Consider the following 15,437-nt stretch of genomic DNA (forward strand, 5'->3'; position numbering starts at 1 on the left):
CTTTTTTTTTTTTTTTTTTTTTTTTTTTTTTTTTTTTTTTTTTAAGTGAGCCAGAGGCAGATCAGTTTAAGATGAATATGCTCAGCTAGTGTTCTATCTCTCCAGAATCTGTCTTTTTTAATGCAGTGTGAAGAAGTGGCAGCAAAGGCACGAGTCATTTGGGTTGATTACACAGATCTGCAGCTCAGAGCTCTGGGGTTTTGGTTTCTGCTACATTTTTTAAGATGTCCCAAGGAGTTGTGGGATTTCCCCTCCAGCACAGGAGCAGTGGAAAGCTCCTGGCTTTGGTCTGCCTGTGGCATTCAGGAAAGTTCATGAGGAAGTGTGAGTATGATGCAACAAGCTAATGACTTGTGTGAGGTCAGTGTCCTGTGAGAGATGTCTGGTAGGAACAGCTTCACACTTGGGTTAGCCTCTGTCTTAACCCCCTGTGCACAGAGCAGCAAGAATGGTGCTGGTGTTACAGTAGGTCTATTGGCTCCCTGCTTGGTGGGAGGGGTGACGTCTGTGCTCCATGCATTATAGTTTTGCAGCTAAGCCTCTGTGAGATGTTCTCTGCTGCAAAGGTATGCACATACCCCAAAGCTTCCCATCACAGCCCAATTTGGTCAGAAAGAAGTGATAGGGGCTTTTAATGGGTGAGATATAAAGCTTCTCCCAACCCTTTCACACAGCTGAAATCACTGAAGTAATTCAGCACACCCCTGCTGATTTCATTAGTCATAGATCTGCAGAATAAAGCATACAAGTACACCTAGGCAAGGAAACATTCTGATTTCTTCTGAAGTCCAGGTCTTGCAGAGCCATAAACAGAGTGGCTGGTTCCCAGTGCAGGGCTTCAAAGCAGGGCCTTGCTTCCTGCTTGCGTTTCACAGGCTACAAAACCATCTCATGGCAGCAATAAAACACAGAGGAATTTTATTCCAGCACCATAAAGTTAGTCGTGTGTGACCTCCAGACAGGGAGTGGAACACATCCACAGCACACAGCACAGTGACGCTGTTGGAGATGGGGCAGGAGCCGAGGGCAGTGCAGGAGCTGTGTTATGGTGAATGCGTTGTGGTGGCAGCTGGGGCAGCCTCCTGTCAGCAGTGTGTGGCATGGGTTCTGCCTGGCTCACTGTCTGCCATGACCCGCTGTCCCCATTGCAGCCCCACTGAGGCAGGGCCACCCTGTGGGTTTTGCAAGCAGCATGGAATCCATGTGGGGAAGGAAAGGAGGTGAAGAAGGCTTGCCTGCACAGCTGGGAGAGCAAAGGGTAGTGCCAACATCAAGATGCAGTAGGCAGGGGTGACTGCAGGCACTCCAGGGACTGGAGCATCTGTCCCATGAGGAGAGACTAAGCAAGCTGGGCCTGTTTAGCCTAGAAGAGGAGATTGAGAGAGGATCTTATCAACTTCTTTAAATACCCGAGGGGACAATGTAAAGTGGCTGGGGCCAAACTCTTCTCAGTGGTGGCCAGTCACAGGACAAGGGGTAATGGGTATAAACTGAACCACAGGAGGTATCATTGCCATATGAGGAAGAACTTATTTACAGTTCAGGTGCCAGAGCACTGGGACAGGCTGCCCAGAGAGGTTGTGGAGTCTCCTTCTTTGTAGATATTCAAACCCCACCTGGATGCTATTCTGTGTAACATACTCTGGGTGACCCTGCTTGAGTAGGGGGTTGGCCTAGATGATCTCTGGAGGCCCCTTCCCACCTCAACCACTCTGTGACTTCAGTGCTCGGTGGCAGGAGGGAGGTGGTTCCTCCCACTGCTCGCTCCCTTGGCAGGAGCAGCACATCCACAGTCAGGATGAATGCCTGTGTTAGAGTATGTGTGCCACAGGTTGTTCTCTACTTTGGAGCAGGGTAGCCTTTAAAGCAGGAGCTGGAGCCTGCCCTTGCTCAGGCTGCTGTGAACTGGAAGATTGGCACTGAGTCACTGCATGTCACTGCCCACAGTGTCCTGCTGGGCTGTGAGCTAACCTCTGCCACGGCAGTGCTCATCGCTGAGTGTAATTCATTTTCAGTAGGAAGGCACTGTACTGACTAATAATTTATTAGAGAACTAGTAAAAGTGAGGATCTCAGGTACAGCTACGGTGTGGACTGTATCACCCTGTGCATGCAGAGACAGTGCTGAGTTAATGATAGTGCTGGGCACTTTGTAGCTCTTCAGCCCTCTCACAAGCCATAGTTTGCCTTCAGTGCCATCACACCCATGTCTAAGATGAAGGATTCCTGTTTTTCCTAGCATTTATATGGCACATTTCTCTGCCGCGTGTTCCCCTTCTCCATGGGCAACAAAGAAAATTTAATTTAGTGCAACCATAGAAAACAGGGCCACTGCTGTTCTGGAGCACTGATTTCCATACCCTGGTTATTTGCTGCTGTGCCGACAACAGAGGAGCTAGAAAGCGTTTTCTAGGAAGGGAAATTTACCATGGCTTATGGGAAGTTTAGTGAGCAAGAACAAAGCAGGTAGCCCTGTACAAATCTGTCAAACATACGTATGATTCTCCCAAAAGGCCAGCACAGTACTGACTGTCCTTTGCATAGCACAGTAGTACACAGTACTGCCTTTTAGTTCTTCATGGTGATAAGGGAGCAATAACACTGTTTTGTCCTTACAAGCACAAAACCAATTGTGAAAGTGTCAAGGAAATCATGCCTCTCTGTTTCCGTCTTCACTGCAGATGCACTTGCTGAACTCAGTCCCCTTCCTGCCTTCATGGGTTGATTATCTCCTACCTAATCTTCATCCTTCTGAGACCCACAGCCTCATGCTGGATCCTTCTGTTGGCTTCCTATGCTGAGGGTCTGATACTGCAGTGAAAGACTTGGAACACGATAGTTACCAACTGATAGTAATTGCTAAAGGTGAGAGCGGTGAGATGTGAAATTTCATAATACTAATGTCACAGCAAATAACTCCTCAAGTTTTATAGCTGTTTTCTGTCCTCGGAGCTCTTATACAAACACAGCTTGGTACACACAAGGATCTCATACAGATGTCTCTGGAACAGAACAAAGCCACCCTTGAACAGCCCATAGAAACTTTACTGTTGTAAATATAGAAGAAAATACAAGTGTTTGTTTGCATTTCACCTTACTGCTATCAAGAACTCTAAAATAAATTTTGCTTCAGCGTTCCTCAAGAAGCTAAAATTATGAAATAAAGAGGAAGAACTTGCTTCATATTTTTACTATCACTGACACATACTAAACGGCTACGTTGTGCACAAGCAAAATACACCAATTATTATTATTGTGGCCCAAAGCTGAGAATATAATATGACTGAGAAAAGGCCTCAATTTGTGAGACTCTGTGACTTCAGGATGAAAGCATGACATGAAGTTAACAGCTCTGAGCTCAGCCAGCAGGGCTGCTTTTGGCCATTTGGCAGAGGGACTTGGATTTGCTGTACATGCTGTCGGTGTGGGACCTTGCAACTGGGGCCTGGTCTAGGGGAACAGCAGGTAGACCTGCAGGAACACATCCTTTCCAAGGCCACAACTGTATATTTGTCTTGGTGCTTAAATGTGGAATTTAAACTTCTTTTGAAAGTGTAGCATAACTTGGCATGGGGTTGAGCCAGCAGAGGGGTGATGGCTGCCAGACAATGAACGCCGTGCTGACAGTGGAGAAAAGCCATTCTGTCTGCAGATATGTGGGGATGAGGTGTGTGCTTCCGCTGTGACCTGTGTGCTGTCCGTGACTCCTGGTCACTAGGGGATGCGAGCCAGCTAAACAAAGCACCTGTGGTTTGGGCTTTTGAGCCACAGGCTGTCTGCAAGAGATCAAAGAGCTATTTTATAAAATAACCCTTCAGCAAAAGGACACTTGTCTATTTCTATTCAAAGCTGGACTCCATTTTCTTTTTCTCATGTCATCTGACATGTAATTTCTGTATTTTTAGTTTTCCCTGTTTAATCAAAGTGCTGCGTCTTAACCTGCTGGAATGACATTTGTTGAGAATCAATTCCTCAGTCTGTCTCTGACAACTGAGGGACTTCTTAGCAGCTTGGTCCACTGTGGGGTGAAATGGAAACAGCAATGACAGCAAAGGAAGAAGTACTGTGGGAGGGGGCAGCACCTTTATCAGAAGTGTATGTTGGAAATGAAGCTACATTATGTAGGAGCAAAGTAGTTGGCTCACTCTGATACCTCTTGCTCCTTTTGGTGTTGTCATGGGCTGCAAGAGGATATTCTCTTGCAGTACTTAGTGGGTTTTGGACTACTCTGCAGTGGTGAGCAAGCAGTTATCTTTGGATCGGGATGGTTGTCACTCCACAGTAGCAGGGAGTGAAGGCCAATTTTTACTTTGCACTTATAAAGAAAAGAGTGAAGTTGGAAGTGTAGTGATAAGTCCAATTCTTCTCAGAGCATGTGACAGAAAGAAACGGAATCTTTTCTAATATCCTTCCCCCTCCTCTGTACTGCAAAGAGGAGTACAACAATATGCATCTGTAGATAAAATGAATTGGGCTTTTCAGACTGCTCAGTCCACCCTTGGCACCGTTTCATTTAAGTTGTCACAAATGATGAAGCAGCACAGTCCAGCAATGTAGGAAATGGAGGTGCAAGTGTTTCAGAAGAATGACTCAACTTTTCTGTTGTCATCAGCTCAGCAGTGACAGAAACTGGAACTAGATGTGGCTTGAGTGGGATGGGAATAAATTGGATAAAGAATGTGTCAGTGCCTCTCGCAAGGCACTGATTAACTGAGAAATGCCTCACAATAGTGGCTTGGCAGTTGCTGTCGTTTGGTGGGACACTTCCATCTCTATGCAAGGCTCCCAGCAGCTGCACCAGCCAGGGCCACTAGTCAGGTGAGGGAGGAGAGGAGCTGTGCAGGCTGCCAGCTCACTCGTGATCTCAGCAGTGAATTATTGGTTGATACCTTACAGCTACCGAGTAAAGGATCCCCAGGGTCCGTAAAACTTGGCTGGGAAGATGGATAAGTTTACCCATGTCCTCCTTGGGATTTTCCTCCCTTACATCCCATGACCATGGAGGTGGGGGGAGAAGGGGCAGAGAATTATTATTCTTGACAGATGGATGGGTTCTGCTTCCCCTGGATGCCATCAGAGTAGCCTTGCTGTGACTTATTACTGGATTGCTTTGCCCATGTCTGAGCCAGTCTCTTGTGCAGTCAGTGATGACTGGGACTCATCATCCACATATGGTATATCTGCTCTTTTTTTTTGGTAGCAGCGATTAGTAGAGAATAAAATGAGTTCTTATCACACAAGAGGAATCTATGGAGCTGTCATGTCAAGCTTGCTGGAGCTGCTCTGCCCAAATCTTTTTTCATTAAAAAATGTTGAACTTTGCTGAAGTGGGAAACATTGCTGAGAGTACTAATTTCAGTGAAGTTTCTTTGGGGAACAGTTTTTTTCAAATGTCTTCTAGCTTAAGAATTCCCTGTTTTTTTTTTTTTTTTCTTTTTTTTTTTTTTTTTATTTAAAAATTTCTTTAAAAAATTTTAATTTTTTTTTTTTTTTTTTTCCTCTTTTTTTTTTTTTTTTCTTCCTGATTTCCTTATTGCTTAACATTAGGATTCATTACATGGTATATTGCTGCCATTTACATGGTATATTATATATGCCATTTACATGGTATATTGCCTGTTTTAAGAGTGATATGATCAAATAAAATTCCACTTAGTTCTAAAAATATAGAAGAAAATAGAAACCTTCAATTATTATAGAAGTCTGTGGTATCATAATAATACAGGTTGCATGTAGCTTCAGTAATGAAAATTATGACTTTGCAGGAAAATATAGCAAACAAAATGATTCCAAACCAGAACTCAGAAACAAATATCACTGAAAAGTTTTTCTTTCATTTTGCAAGAGTTGCCTAAGTTATTTTTGTGCTGGCACCCGAAAAAGCGAAACCATTCAATATCTCTTCACTGCCTGCTGTTAGCCCCTTATCATGTGGGCTCTGGAGGAACATCTCTGAACCTTGGCCTGGGGTGCATTCTGCAGTCCCTGGGCTGATTACTGTGAGCATTTCATTGCAGTTCCTGGTACCAAATCCGAAGAAAGCACAGGCAAGAAGACTGATTTGGAGGAGTGTTGGCTGTGAAGGCTCAGCTTGCTTCTCTTGTTGGGCCAGCAGAGTTGGCCCATGTCTGAGCAGGAACCTGTGTAGAATCTAGGCACCAGGTTTGTGTGAGCAACAAGACCCAGTGCCTTGGTCCGATGGAAGCTGGGCATTCGTGTTCATAAAAAGGAGCAGCTCCGACCTGGCTGCAAGCACGTGCACGATTCCGTCGCACAACTGTAGAGATGCTGTTTTGTGCTGAACAGACCATGTCTATTATGGGCTGGATGGCATGAGGGCTGAGTTAGGAGGTCGTTATCTTTCTGAGGCAGAGGACAGCTTCCTAATTGAGTATGAGTAATCACTTTAATAACAAAGATTAGCACCAGGCCCTCTATGTGAGGCATATATATATACAGAATAAGTCTCTGGGAGATTTTGTATTATATGGTATTGACATCATTTTTCTTTGGGCCTCGAATTATAATAAATCACAGAATCACAGAATCATCTAGGCTGGAAGAGACCTCCAAGATCACCGAGTCCAGCCTCTGACCTAACACGTCCTAGTGACCTAACAAGTCGTCCACTAAACCATATTGCTAAGCTCTACATCTAAATGTTTTTTTAAAGACCTCCAGGGATGGTGACTCAGCCACTTCCCTGGACAGTCTATTCCAATGCCTAACAACCCTTTCCATAAAGAAGTTCTTCCTAATATCCAACCTAAACATCCCCTGGCGCAACTTTAGCCCATTCCCTACTCGTCCTGTCACCAGGCACATGGGAGAATAGACCAACCCCCACCTCGCTACAGCCTCCCTTGAGGTACCTGTAGAGTGCGATAAGGTCACCCCTGAGCCTCCTTTTCTCCAGGCTGAACAATCCCAGCTCCCTCAGCCGCTCCTCGTAAGACTTGTCCTCCAGACCCCTCACCAGCTTCGTAGCCCTTCTCTGGACTCGCTCAAGCACCTCCATGTCCTTCTTGTAGCGAGGGGCCCAAAACTGAACGCAGTACTCGAGGTGCAGCCTCACCAGAGCCGAGTACAGGGGACAATCACTTCCCTGGACCTGCTGGGCACGCTGTTTCTTATGCAAGCCAGGATGCTGCTGGCCTTCTTGGCCGCCTGAGCACACTGCTGGCTCATATTCAGCCAACTATGAGCCAATACTCCCAGGTCCTTCTCTGCCAGAGAAGTCTCACCACTGTGGTGTCGTGGGGAAAGGCAAAAGAAAAGGAACATCCAATATTAAAGTCCATTATGGAAAAGCTGACAAAAGCTAAATTATGTCATTGTTTCGGGGTCCTTTCATTATGTGTTCGCTATACGCCTCAACATAAGGGGAGAGGTGAAAGTACTAACAGCCCCAAAATATGGCAGGTCTGTCCAGTGCAGTGGTGGGGTGCTCCGGATCCTGGAGGCAGCATGATGCCTTGTGTCCCAAATGTTCCGTGGTTCTACAGGGGAGAAGATAATGTGTTTATGGTGGGGAAAGGAAGTTACAGATGCTAAGTTTTTTCAGGGCAGTAAGTTTTCGGAATACAGACAATTACAAGAAAATAATAAATGTTATATGGGGTGAAATGCAAGAAATATGGTCACTGACTGTAACACAGTATATGGCATAGCTGCTAGAAGAGCACACAGTGGTGGACAGGTTTTTTATACAAAAGTCTGAGTTGATCAGAGTCCTTAAGGCCTTCATTTTTTCCTAATTTGTACCCAAATTTTTATTTTTTCTGTACAAGAAAACACAAAGAAGGAAAGAAAATATTAATGGAAGCCAAAACCACTTTGATATATCTGTCTCCTACTGGTTTGACTTAAGGACCAGTAACTCTGGTGCCTCCACAAAAAAATGCATTTTGATGAACTGGTAAGAACAGTCAGAATTGCCCACCTATGCTGAAATAGTGGCCTTTGCTTGCTTTGGAAAGTTTCCAAAGAGACCTCTTAAATCCTAACACTGCAGGGAGCACAGTGGACAGGGATACTGCAGACAGTTGACATTTTTCTTCTCTTATTCCTACCCTCTGCTCTTGTGACTCCCACACAGACATCTTTCAGTTGTAATTCAGAACTCTAACGGGTGTAAACTGCAGCAAAGCAGCCCCAAACCTTCCAACTGTGACCCTAAGTGCTAAAGCCCCTTTTCTTCGGCAAGGGAACAATTTCCCCTGAGCCAGAGTCATCTACATCTGGTCGAATCCTCCTTGTGGCATATCTGTGCTATCTCAATGCTAAGATCAGTTTAATATCTTATGGCCAGGGTCTGCATGTGCCCTGCTCTGAGTCGTTGCGGTGGGGTTCAGCCAACCTCTTTGTGTCTCAGTCTCCTCCGTGGTAAACCAGGCAGGTGACGTGCTTTTGAAGGCTGCTGTAAGGCTGAATTGAGCAGTGTTCACAAGCTGTTGGCAGGCAGCGGAGGTGGGTCAAGATTTCCTGTGTTTTGACTGCCATTTATTGAGTGTTCTGTTTGTTTTAAATTTATCCATTTTGAATTGACGAGACAGGGGAGGAAGGGCTCCTGTCTGGATTTGAAATGAAACGCCGTATCAGGCCCATTCTTATGCATTTCCCTCTGAATTAATTTCAATTAATTCAACTCATATTCCAAATGTGTTATTTCAACTTAGTGGTTCCGTATGCCTCTTTGGAGATTAAATAATTAGGGTTTTATTTCGGGTCATTAGATTGAGATCAGAGAACATTGGTTGCATTTTTACATCCCCAAAGATCTTCCAGAATGTCTTCCAGGATATTCTTCCTGTGTCTTTGACAGGCAGCTGTCCCAGCAGCCTGCAAGGCATTATATTCCATGGATGAACTCCAGAGAAGGAAGAAAGGAGGGGGTGTTATTTCCCCTCCAAATTAAAATTGGAGGTCATCTCTTAGGGATGCAGAGGTGACTCGATGAGAAATGTTAGACTTCTACTCCATTTTGCAAATATAAGGGTGTAATAGTCCTTATATATTTTACTCAAGATAGAACACCCTCTTGAGTAAGTTTTGTTGGCAAAACTGTGCACAGTCTATACCTACTGAAGTGCTAATTCTGGTAAATGCTGAGCCAGACCTGGATTGTGGGTGTTCATTTGCACGGTGAACCTGGCATCGCATTCAGGAAATCTGACTCAGTATTACTACAATCTTTTCTTTGAATCCAAGTAATCACAAGACATTATTTCCATTTGAGATGTTATTAGTAGGACTATGGTGGTGACATTATCCTGACTCTCCAGAGAAGCAACACAAGGGGCAAACAACAGTCAGAAATGCTCAAACATATTACACAGTTTTTCCACTGATGTTTCCACAGCAAACACCACACACTTGTTATTTGGATGGTGTATTCATTTCTTTGGACTCAGGATAGATATTTGATAGAATTAAAACTCCCATTAACATTTATATCAGTGTTACTGTGAGTAAGCACACATTTTAACTTAAGCTGCAAATCAGTTAGTTCTTTGAAATTACAGTACTGCTGTTAAGCATTCAAAGGCTATACAATATAGTGTCACAGAAAACCTATTTTAATTTGGTGGTAAGTCAGTGTTTTAATTTCACATAAAAATGAACTAATTTACCAAGCATCCTAGCTTGTCTTTTCCCAGCCGGGTTTTGCAAGCCCTCTTCAATTGATTGTATTTAAAAACCTTGTTGTAGCTTAGAAAGTTTGGAAGTTATCATGAGAAGTCTTAGGTCCAGTGCAGGTTATAAGCGTGTATCTCATCATGTGTCACTTTGAATGAAAGTGCATATATGAACATAGGCCAGAAGAGGTTATTTATATCACAGTGCAGCTTCTTGGTCTCACCAGCATTGCAACATACCATATTTCCATCAACTTCATTAAAAGTTTGTCTTGTAGAACAAGTCTCAAGAATGGTACATATATTATTGATTTATGATGCTTCCATTTATTTCTAGAATTAGGACTATTTTAACTCTGTAAGTCTTTGACAATATATATATATTTATATGGATCTCCTGAGGTTACTGGGATTTTCACTTGCAGGTAGACAGGATATATGGGTCACTGGTATTTTTGTGTGTGCCCTTTCCACACCAGCACCTGGAACTAACTGGGTGCAGCATAGTATGCTGTGTGTACTGGTATAACGCTTTGGGTTCACATCTTTTGAAATTTTCTATTAACTCATCAGTGGAAAATAGAAAGAAGGAACCACTACCATTTGAGGAGACGCTACATAGAATGGGCAATGAGTAAAACAAAATGTTTGCAGAAGACTGTGACAGATACAGTTGCAGGTATGATCTGTACCCTAAGCATTGTTTCTTAAAACTCCGGCCTAAGCAGCTCCTCCTGACCCCTGTAGACACAGAATATTTGGCCAGAAGAGCCTTTCTCTGTGCCTTGCAGTATTTTATTACCCTGCTACAGTTGAAACAATCTTCTGGGTATCCATATTCAGGAAGTTCCCAAGAGAGGTCTGTGAAGCAGCAGCTGTAGGAAATCTTAGAAAGCCTTTGGGAGCACATTTAGCATCTCCAGTGTGTCCTCTGCCTGAGCTCTGCAGGGTCAGGTCCATGCTCACCATGCTCATCCAGCTGTGTTCCGCCTCATACTGAGCTAGGTTCAGAATCAAGACAGGACATGATGCTGTTCAGGAGCTCAGGAATCTTCTCACATGCTTCAGAGCCTATGGGGAGGGAGCCAACGCAAGGAATGCAAAAAATTTCCCTCAAGCACCAGCTAGACAAGACTACCAAAGCCTTAACTGTGTTCAGTATGTCACACTTAGATGACCATGGAATGGATTAAAGATTCATCTGAGCTTCCAGTTGAATACCTGTCTTCACTCGTAAAAACAGAAATGTTACTTTCAGCAGAGTCAGTGTCCTGGTTGGCCCTGAAGCCCTCCGTTAGCCCTAGGTTCTGTGTGGATGGGTGGTGTATGCACAGGCCAGAGGGGTGCCTGTCATGTCAGCTTGGCTTCCTGCCTCCAGGTATGCACCTCAGAGCTATGGAATACAAATACGTCCAGGCCGACAACAGAAAGTTGTGTTATGATAGCTCTTTGCAATGGTATGGTTTTATTTTGACATGTGTGCTTAACCTCTGTCAAGAGAAGCCAGACCAGAGGGGTAAAATGCAGCGTATGGGTGTCTTCACTGGAGTTGTGTGCACCCATGAAATTCTTCAGTTTATAACTGTCCTTTCTAACTCTTTCTGCTGCAGGACAAGGTCTCTTCCATGGACATTGAACGCCCAGCTACCTGTGCCTATTGCCTGTGATGGAAGAACTTGATGTTAATGTGAGGTAGGATGAACTGCATGGTTCTTGTACTGCATCTCCAGCTGGTGAGCTGCAGGGGCCATGGCCATGCAGTGTATTCGCAAAGCTGCAGGGTGTTAATTTCCATTTGCCTGTAGGTTAAGATATCTGCTTGTGCAGCAGTGCCTGCTTTGGGGTTTCCTGGAGCTTCTGTGAGCGTTTCTTTGTTATTTGTGTAAATGTAAGATATGGCTTAGTTCAGTCTAGGAGTTCCTTGAAATAGGACAGATGAGACCCCATCAAAGACCAGTCATAAGCCCATCTGTGTCTCTTGAAAGTTTGTTCCCAGGTTTTTTTTTGTGATGCAGAACTACGTGGGGAGACGAAGGAAGCCCCACCAAGACTTCTTTACACAAGGACATTAAGCATCTGACCAAACTCAGGCTGCTGGCCTGGACATCAGATGAAGCAATGTTCTAGTGGCAGTGAGAGGTGTATGTTTCCACAGAGAGATCTCTTAAACTGCTCTAGTGAATATCTTTCTGATGTCTCAGGTTTTTAATTCCAGGAGTAATTCTTCACCTTCCCCTGCCTGAACACTCAGGTGACAAGTGCTTAGAGAAAATGGCACTGATAGAAATGTAAGCACTCTGACCTTCCTCAGTAATGAGTTACTGAGGACAGATCAGGAGTAAAGAAGAAGTGGAAAAAAACAAACAGTGTATTGCCCCTCAAGGGGATCCTGTTATCACAGCCTTCTAGCTCCTGGGCTTGAGGTAGGGACATGCTACTCTTCAAGCAGCATCCCACTCTCTCCAGTTGCATGCACAGAGGGAGATGATGCATCCTTAAAGATGACTTCTTAATAGGCCTCCTCAAAGCATTATGCTACCAGAGAGAACATCTCTGGCCTTGATTCACCTACTCAAGCATCAGGAAAGTCACCAGTAACTCGGGTTGCTGCTTTAATGCATGCTTAGCAGGACACATTTATAACCTTGTAATCAATTCCGAGAGGCAATGTGTTTTGCCTAATGAAATTTGTCTCGACTCTCTAATACCAGAAGTGTAGTTAAATGCGTAGGCTACTGCAGTTTCTCTGTAAAGGGAATTAAGGTGCTGACACCAGACAATTTTCCCTACAATCTTTTCCTTCCACTAAAGACTGTATGATAAAAAATGTATTTCTGACAATGAAAAAAAAATAAAAATATCCCCCATATACACTTCATCATTCATGGAAGTAAAATCTTCTGTTTCTTCTTTCTTAGAAGGAGCACAGTGAAACAGGCTCAGTCAGTGCGTGGGCACATGGTGGCTATACCAGAAAGGAAGTAACCTTATCTTTACCACTCTCATATTCTTTTCAGTAACATGCTATTTGCCACTGGTGGAAACAGACACTGGGCAGGTCTTACCCAGCATAGACACTGAAGCGACCTGCTGGAGTTTTGTAGTTCACTTTTATAGGAATCAATAGATCATTATCTTTTTCATCCAATTTTTAATTTTTACTTTGTCCTATCAGCACTACTCCTGGTCCAGGCCAGGGTGAGGGGGAAGGACTGCAAGGCTGTGCGCGCTCTCCTTGCTCTACCCATGGACATGATGCGATGGTGTCCGTGTGTCCATCCACCCCTCCTTCATACTGTGGCTGCATGAGCCCCTGGCGCTTGGTCCTGTACCAACACAGCAATCACCTGCAGTGATCTTCTGTGAAGCTCTAAATAAAATCCCACTCCCAGACAAGCCTGGTCAGAGTAACATGAAGTCATAAACATCACAAATTTGAAAATTTAAGCTGATGTTTCCCTATACTCCTTTGCAGCATTTATGCCTCTTTGCAGGTGAATTAGTTCTTTGGTCTGTGGCACACTGCCACTGCTGGGGGAAGCTGCAGCTTACGTGGAGTGTGCTCCTTCAAGAACAACAACAGTAAATGAAGCTGATTCCTATCAAAATTAGGCTTTCTGAGCATCTTTCCTCTTCCTGACTGCAATACTTCCAAATGTGCAGCATGGCCTGCATGCCGTGGAAGTGCCTGGGAGGACAGGGGGGTTCGGCCCTTCCCCTCTCTGCTGGGGACTCCACTTTGGTCAGCTTGCTGCCAAAGATGCCCTTTGCACAGGCCCAGGAAAAGGTTTTTGAGAATCAGCCCATCAAAAAGATACTTTCTGCTGGGAAGTGGTGGTGCAGCCGGCTGATTTGGTCTTACCCTGGCAGAGCAGTGGAAACATCAGAGCAGGAAATTCTCGTTGGTAAAATATTTCGTCTGACATCATGTTTAGATGTTAAAAGGCAGCATAAGACATTTCTGGGGTTCTGATGAATGAAAATCCATAGGAATTTGAAAGCTCTTCTAAATAAATATTGATTCACCATTCCCTAGCTGTTTTGATGAAACACTGTGGTCAGACCTTGCTTTCATTATACTTCAGGAATGATTTTATTCCTTTGTTCCAGGTGGCAGTGTTTGAGCTGTACAGATGCAGTCCTTCATTTTGGTTGCACACACAGACTTCTTCTAGGAGTATAATTTTATTGACTCCACTCTTTTCCAGACTATGAATTTTTAGCTTTGAGCACTTTGCCTGTCAGCTACCAGTAAGTAGCTGATGTTTCTCTCCTTTATCTGCCCTGATTTTTTTTTTTTCTTTTTTTTTTCTGAGATGTGAAATTCTGAATGTTTTCTGTTGAAGCCAGGGGTTTCCACGCATTGTTTTCCAGTGCTGCACAAAGCTGTGTGGTGAGCCCCAGGGGTGGGAGTGCTCAGTTCCTGCTCACCCTCCCTGTGGGGCTCAGGGATGCTCCCATGGAAAGTCCTCAGGTGAAGGGGAGCAAAGCCTGGGGAATGGGAGGTGCTTTGATAATGCAGAGTCAACAGCAGGATGGAAGGAGAGATGGACAGGCTGGCTTTGTTTGGAGCCGAGCCCTGCAGAAACGCATGCTGCTCTTCAGTTCAGAGCAATGTGTCTGCAGCTGTCCTGCTCTGGCCAGCTGGGCTAGCCATGGTGCAGGGCTTGTCGTCCTGCCCTCAGGTGGTTTTGGTGAAGTCCTCAGAGGGCACCAGGCCTTCCAGTGAGGAAGGGCTTTGCTATCTGAAGCATTGCAGGTAGATTCAACTTTACAAGTCTTTCGTTCACATGGAAAAAAATGGTTATGTACTCTACAAAGGCTGCAGTGTGAGGTTAGAAACACATTCCTGGAAATTACAGGCAGTCTACTTTGGGACTTGTATTTATCACAGCCGAGGGGGATGGCAGACCTCATTTTCTTTAATGCTAGAGCTGAAAAATAAATGACCTTCCAAGTATTTCCTATTTATATTTTATAGGATTTTTCAATTTCTTGTGAGTTTGTGATTATTATTGGACACATTTATTATATGCACTGGGTTAATGAGATGCTGTCAAGTGGTAAAAAGGAAAACCCAAACCCTTGAATGGGCTATAGTATGGGGGAAAAAGCTATTCTGTTTGTTCCCGTCTATTCAAGCAAATGTATAAAAATATTTGTTGGGCATGTTTATCAACAAGTGTCCAACTGTGCTTTGCTCTGGCCAGCTCCAGCCAGCAGGCACCCAATGCACACCATAAACTGTTTGCTGCCAAGGAGCAGGAGCCACCTCAAATGCCTTCACCGCTACCCTCAATGGCAAAAGCCTCTTCCACCGTCTGGAGGTTGTGACACCACTTTGCATTTTCTTTGCCAGACCTGATGCAAGGGGCTGCTTGGACAGCCCCTGCGCTGACATCCTGAAAACCGTTGGCTTAAGTTTTTTGTACAGGCAGGCCCCAGCGTGGTTTACAGGGGTGCAGCAGATAGGGAAGTTGCAGTTGGTGACCAGGAGCAATCTGAACACTTTTCAAAGGACACAAACTGATTTTCATCTGTTGGCTATTTCTACTGGACAAGCACTCTATTTCTGCTAGGATTTTAACCCACGAGGCTGTGCTCGGGACTTGTAGAGCTGGGCTGTCTTCCAGTTCTTGTGCCAAACTTTGTGACCTTAATCAAATCTTCCAGCCTGCCTGAGCACCCTCACTGTGCCCAGTGGAGTCCCATACGGGCTCCAGCACCACAGTCCTGTAGCTTCCCAGCAGGTGAGGCACAGAGGAAGGGGCTGGGGGGGGGGGGGGGGGGGGGGGGGGGG

General features: G+C 44.7%; 1 protein-coding gene across 7 annotated transcripts in view; it reads left to right on the forward strand.

Moving 5' to 3' along the window:
- Positions 1–15,437, forward strand: part of HTR4 (5-hydroxytryptamine receptor 4) — a 125,612-nt gene that overhangs the window by 30,237 nt on the left and 79,938 nt on the right. For all 7 annotated transcript variants that reach the window (XR_004754388.1, XR_004754385.1, XR_004754387.1 and 4 more), the window contains exon 2: positions 11,248–11,329. Coding sequence is in view for 3 of the 7 variants with exons in the window: in XM_035338628.1 (XP_035194519.1) it covers positions 11,304–11,329 (26 nt within the window). In the remaining 4 variants the exon portion in view is untranslated. The remainder of the gene's footprint in view (positions 1–11,247; positions 11,330–15,437) is intronic.

This window comes from Oxyura jamaicensis, chromosome 13, assembly GCF_011077185.1.
Source record: "Oxyura jamaicensis isolate SHBP4307 breed ruddy duck chromosome 13, BPBGC_Ojam_1.0, whole genome shotgun sequence".
In the NCBI taxonomy this organism is placed as follows: Eukaryota; Metazoa; Chordata; class Aves; order Anseriformes; family Anatidae; genus Oxyura; species Oxyura jamaicensis.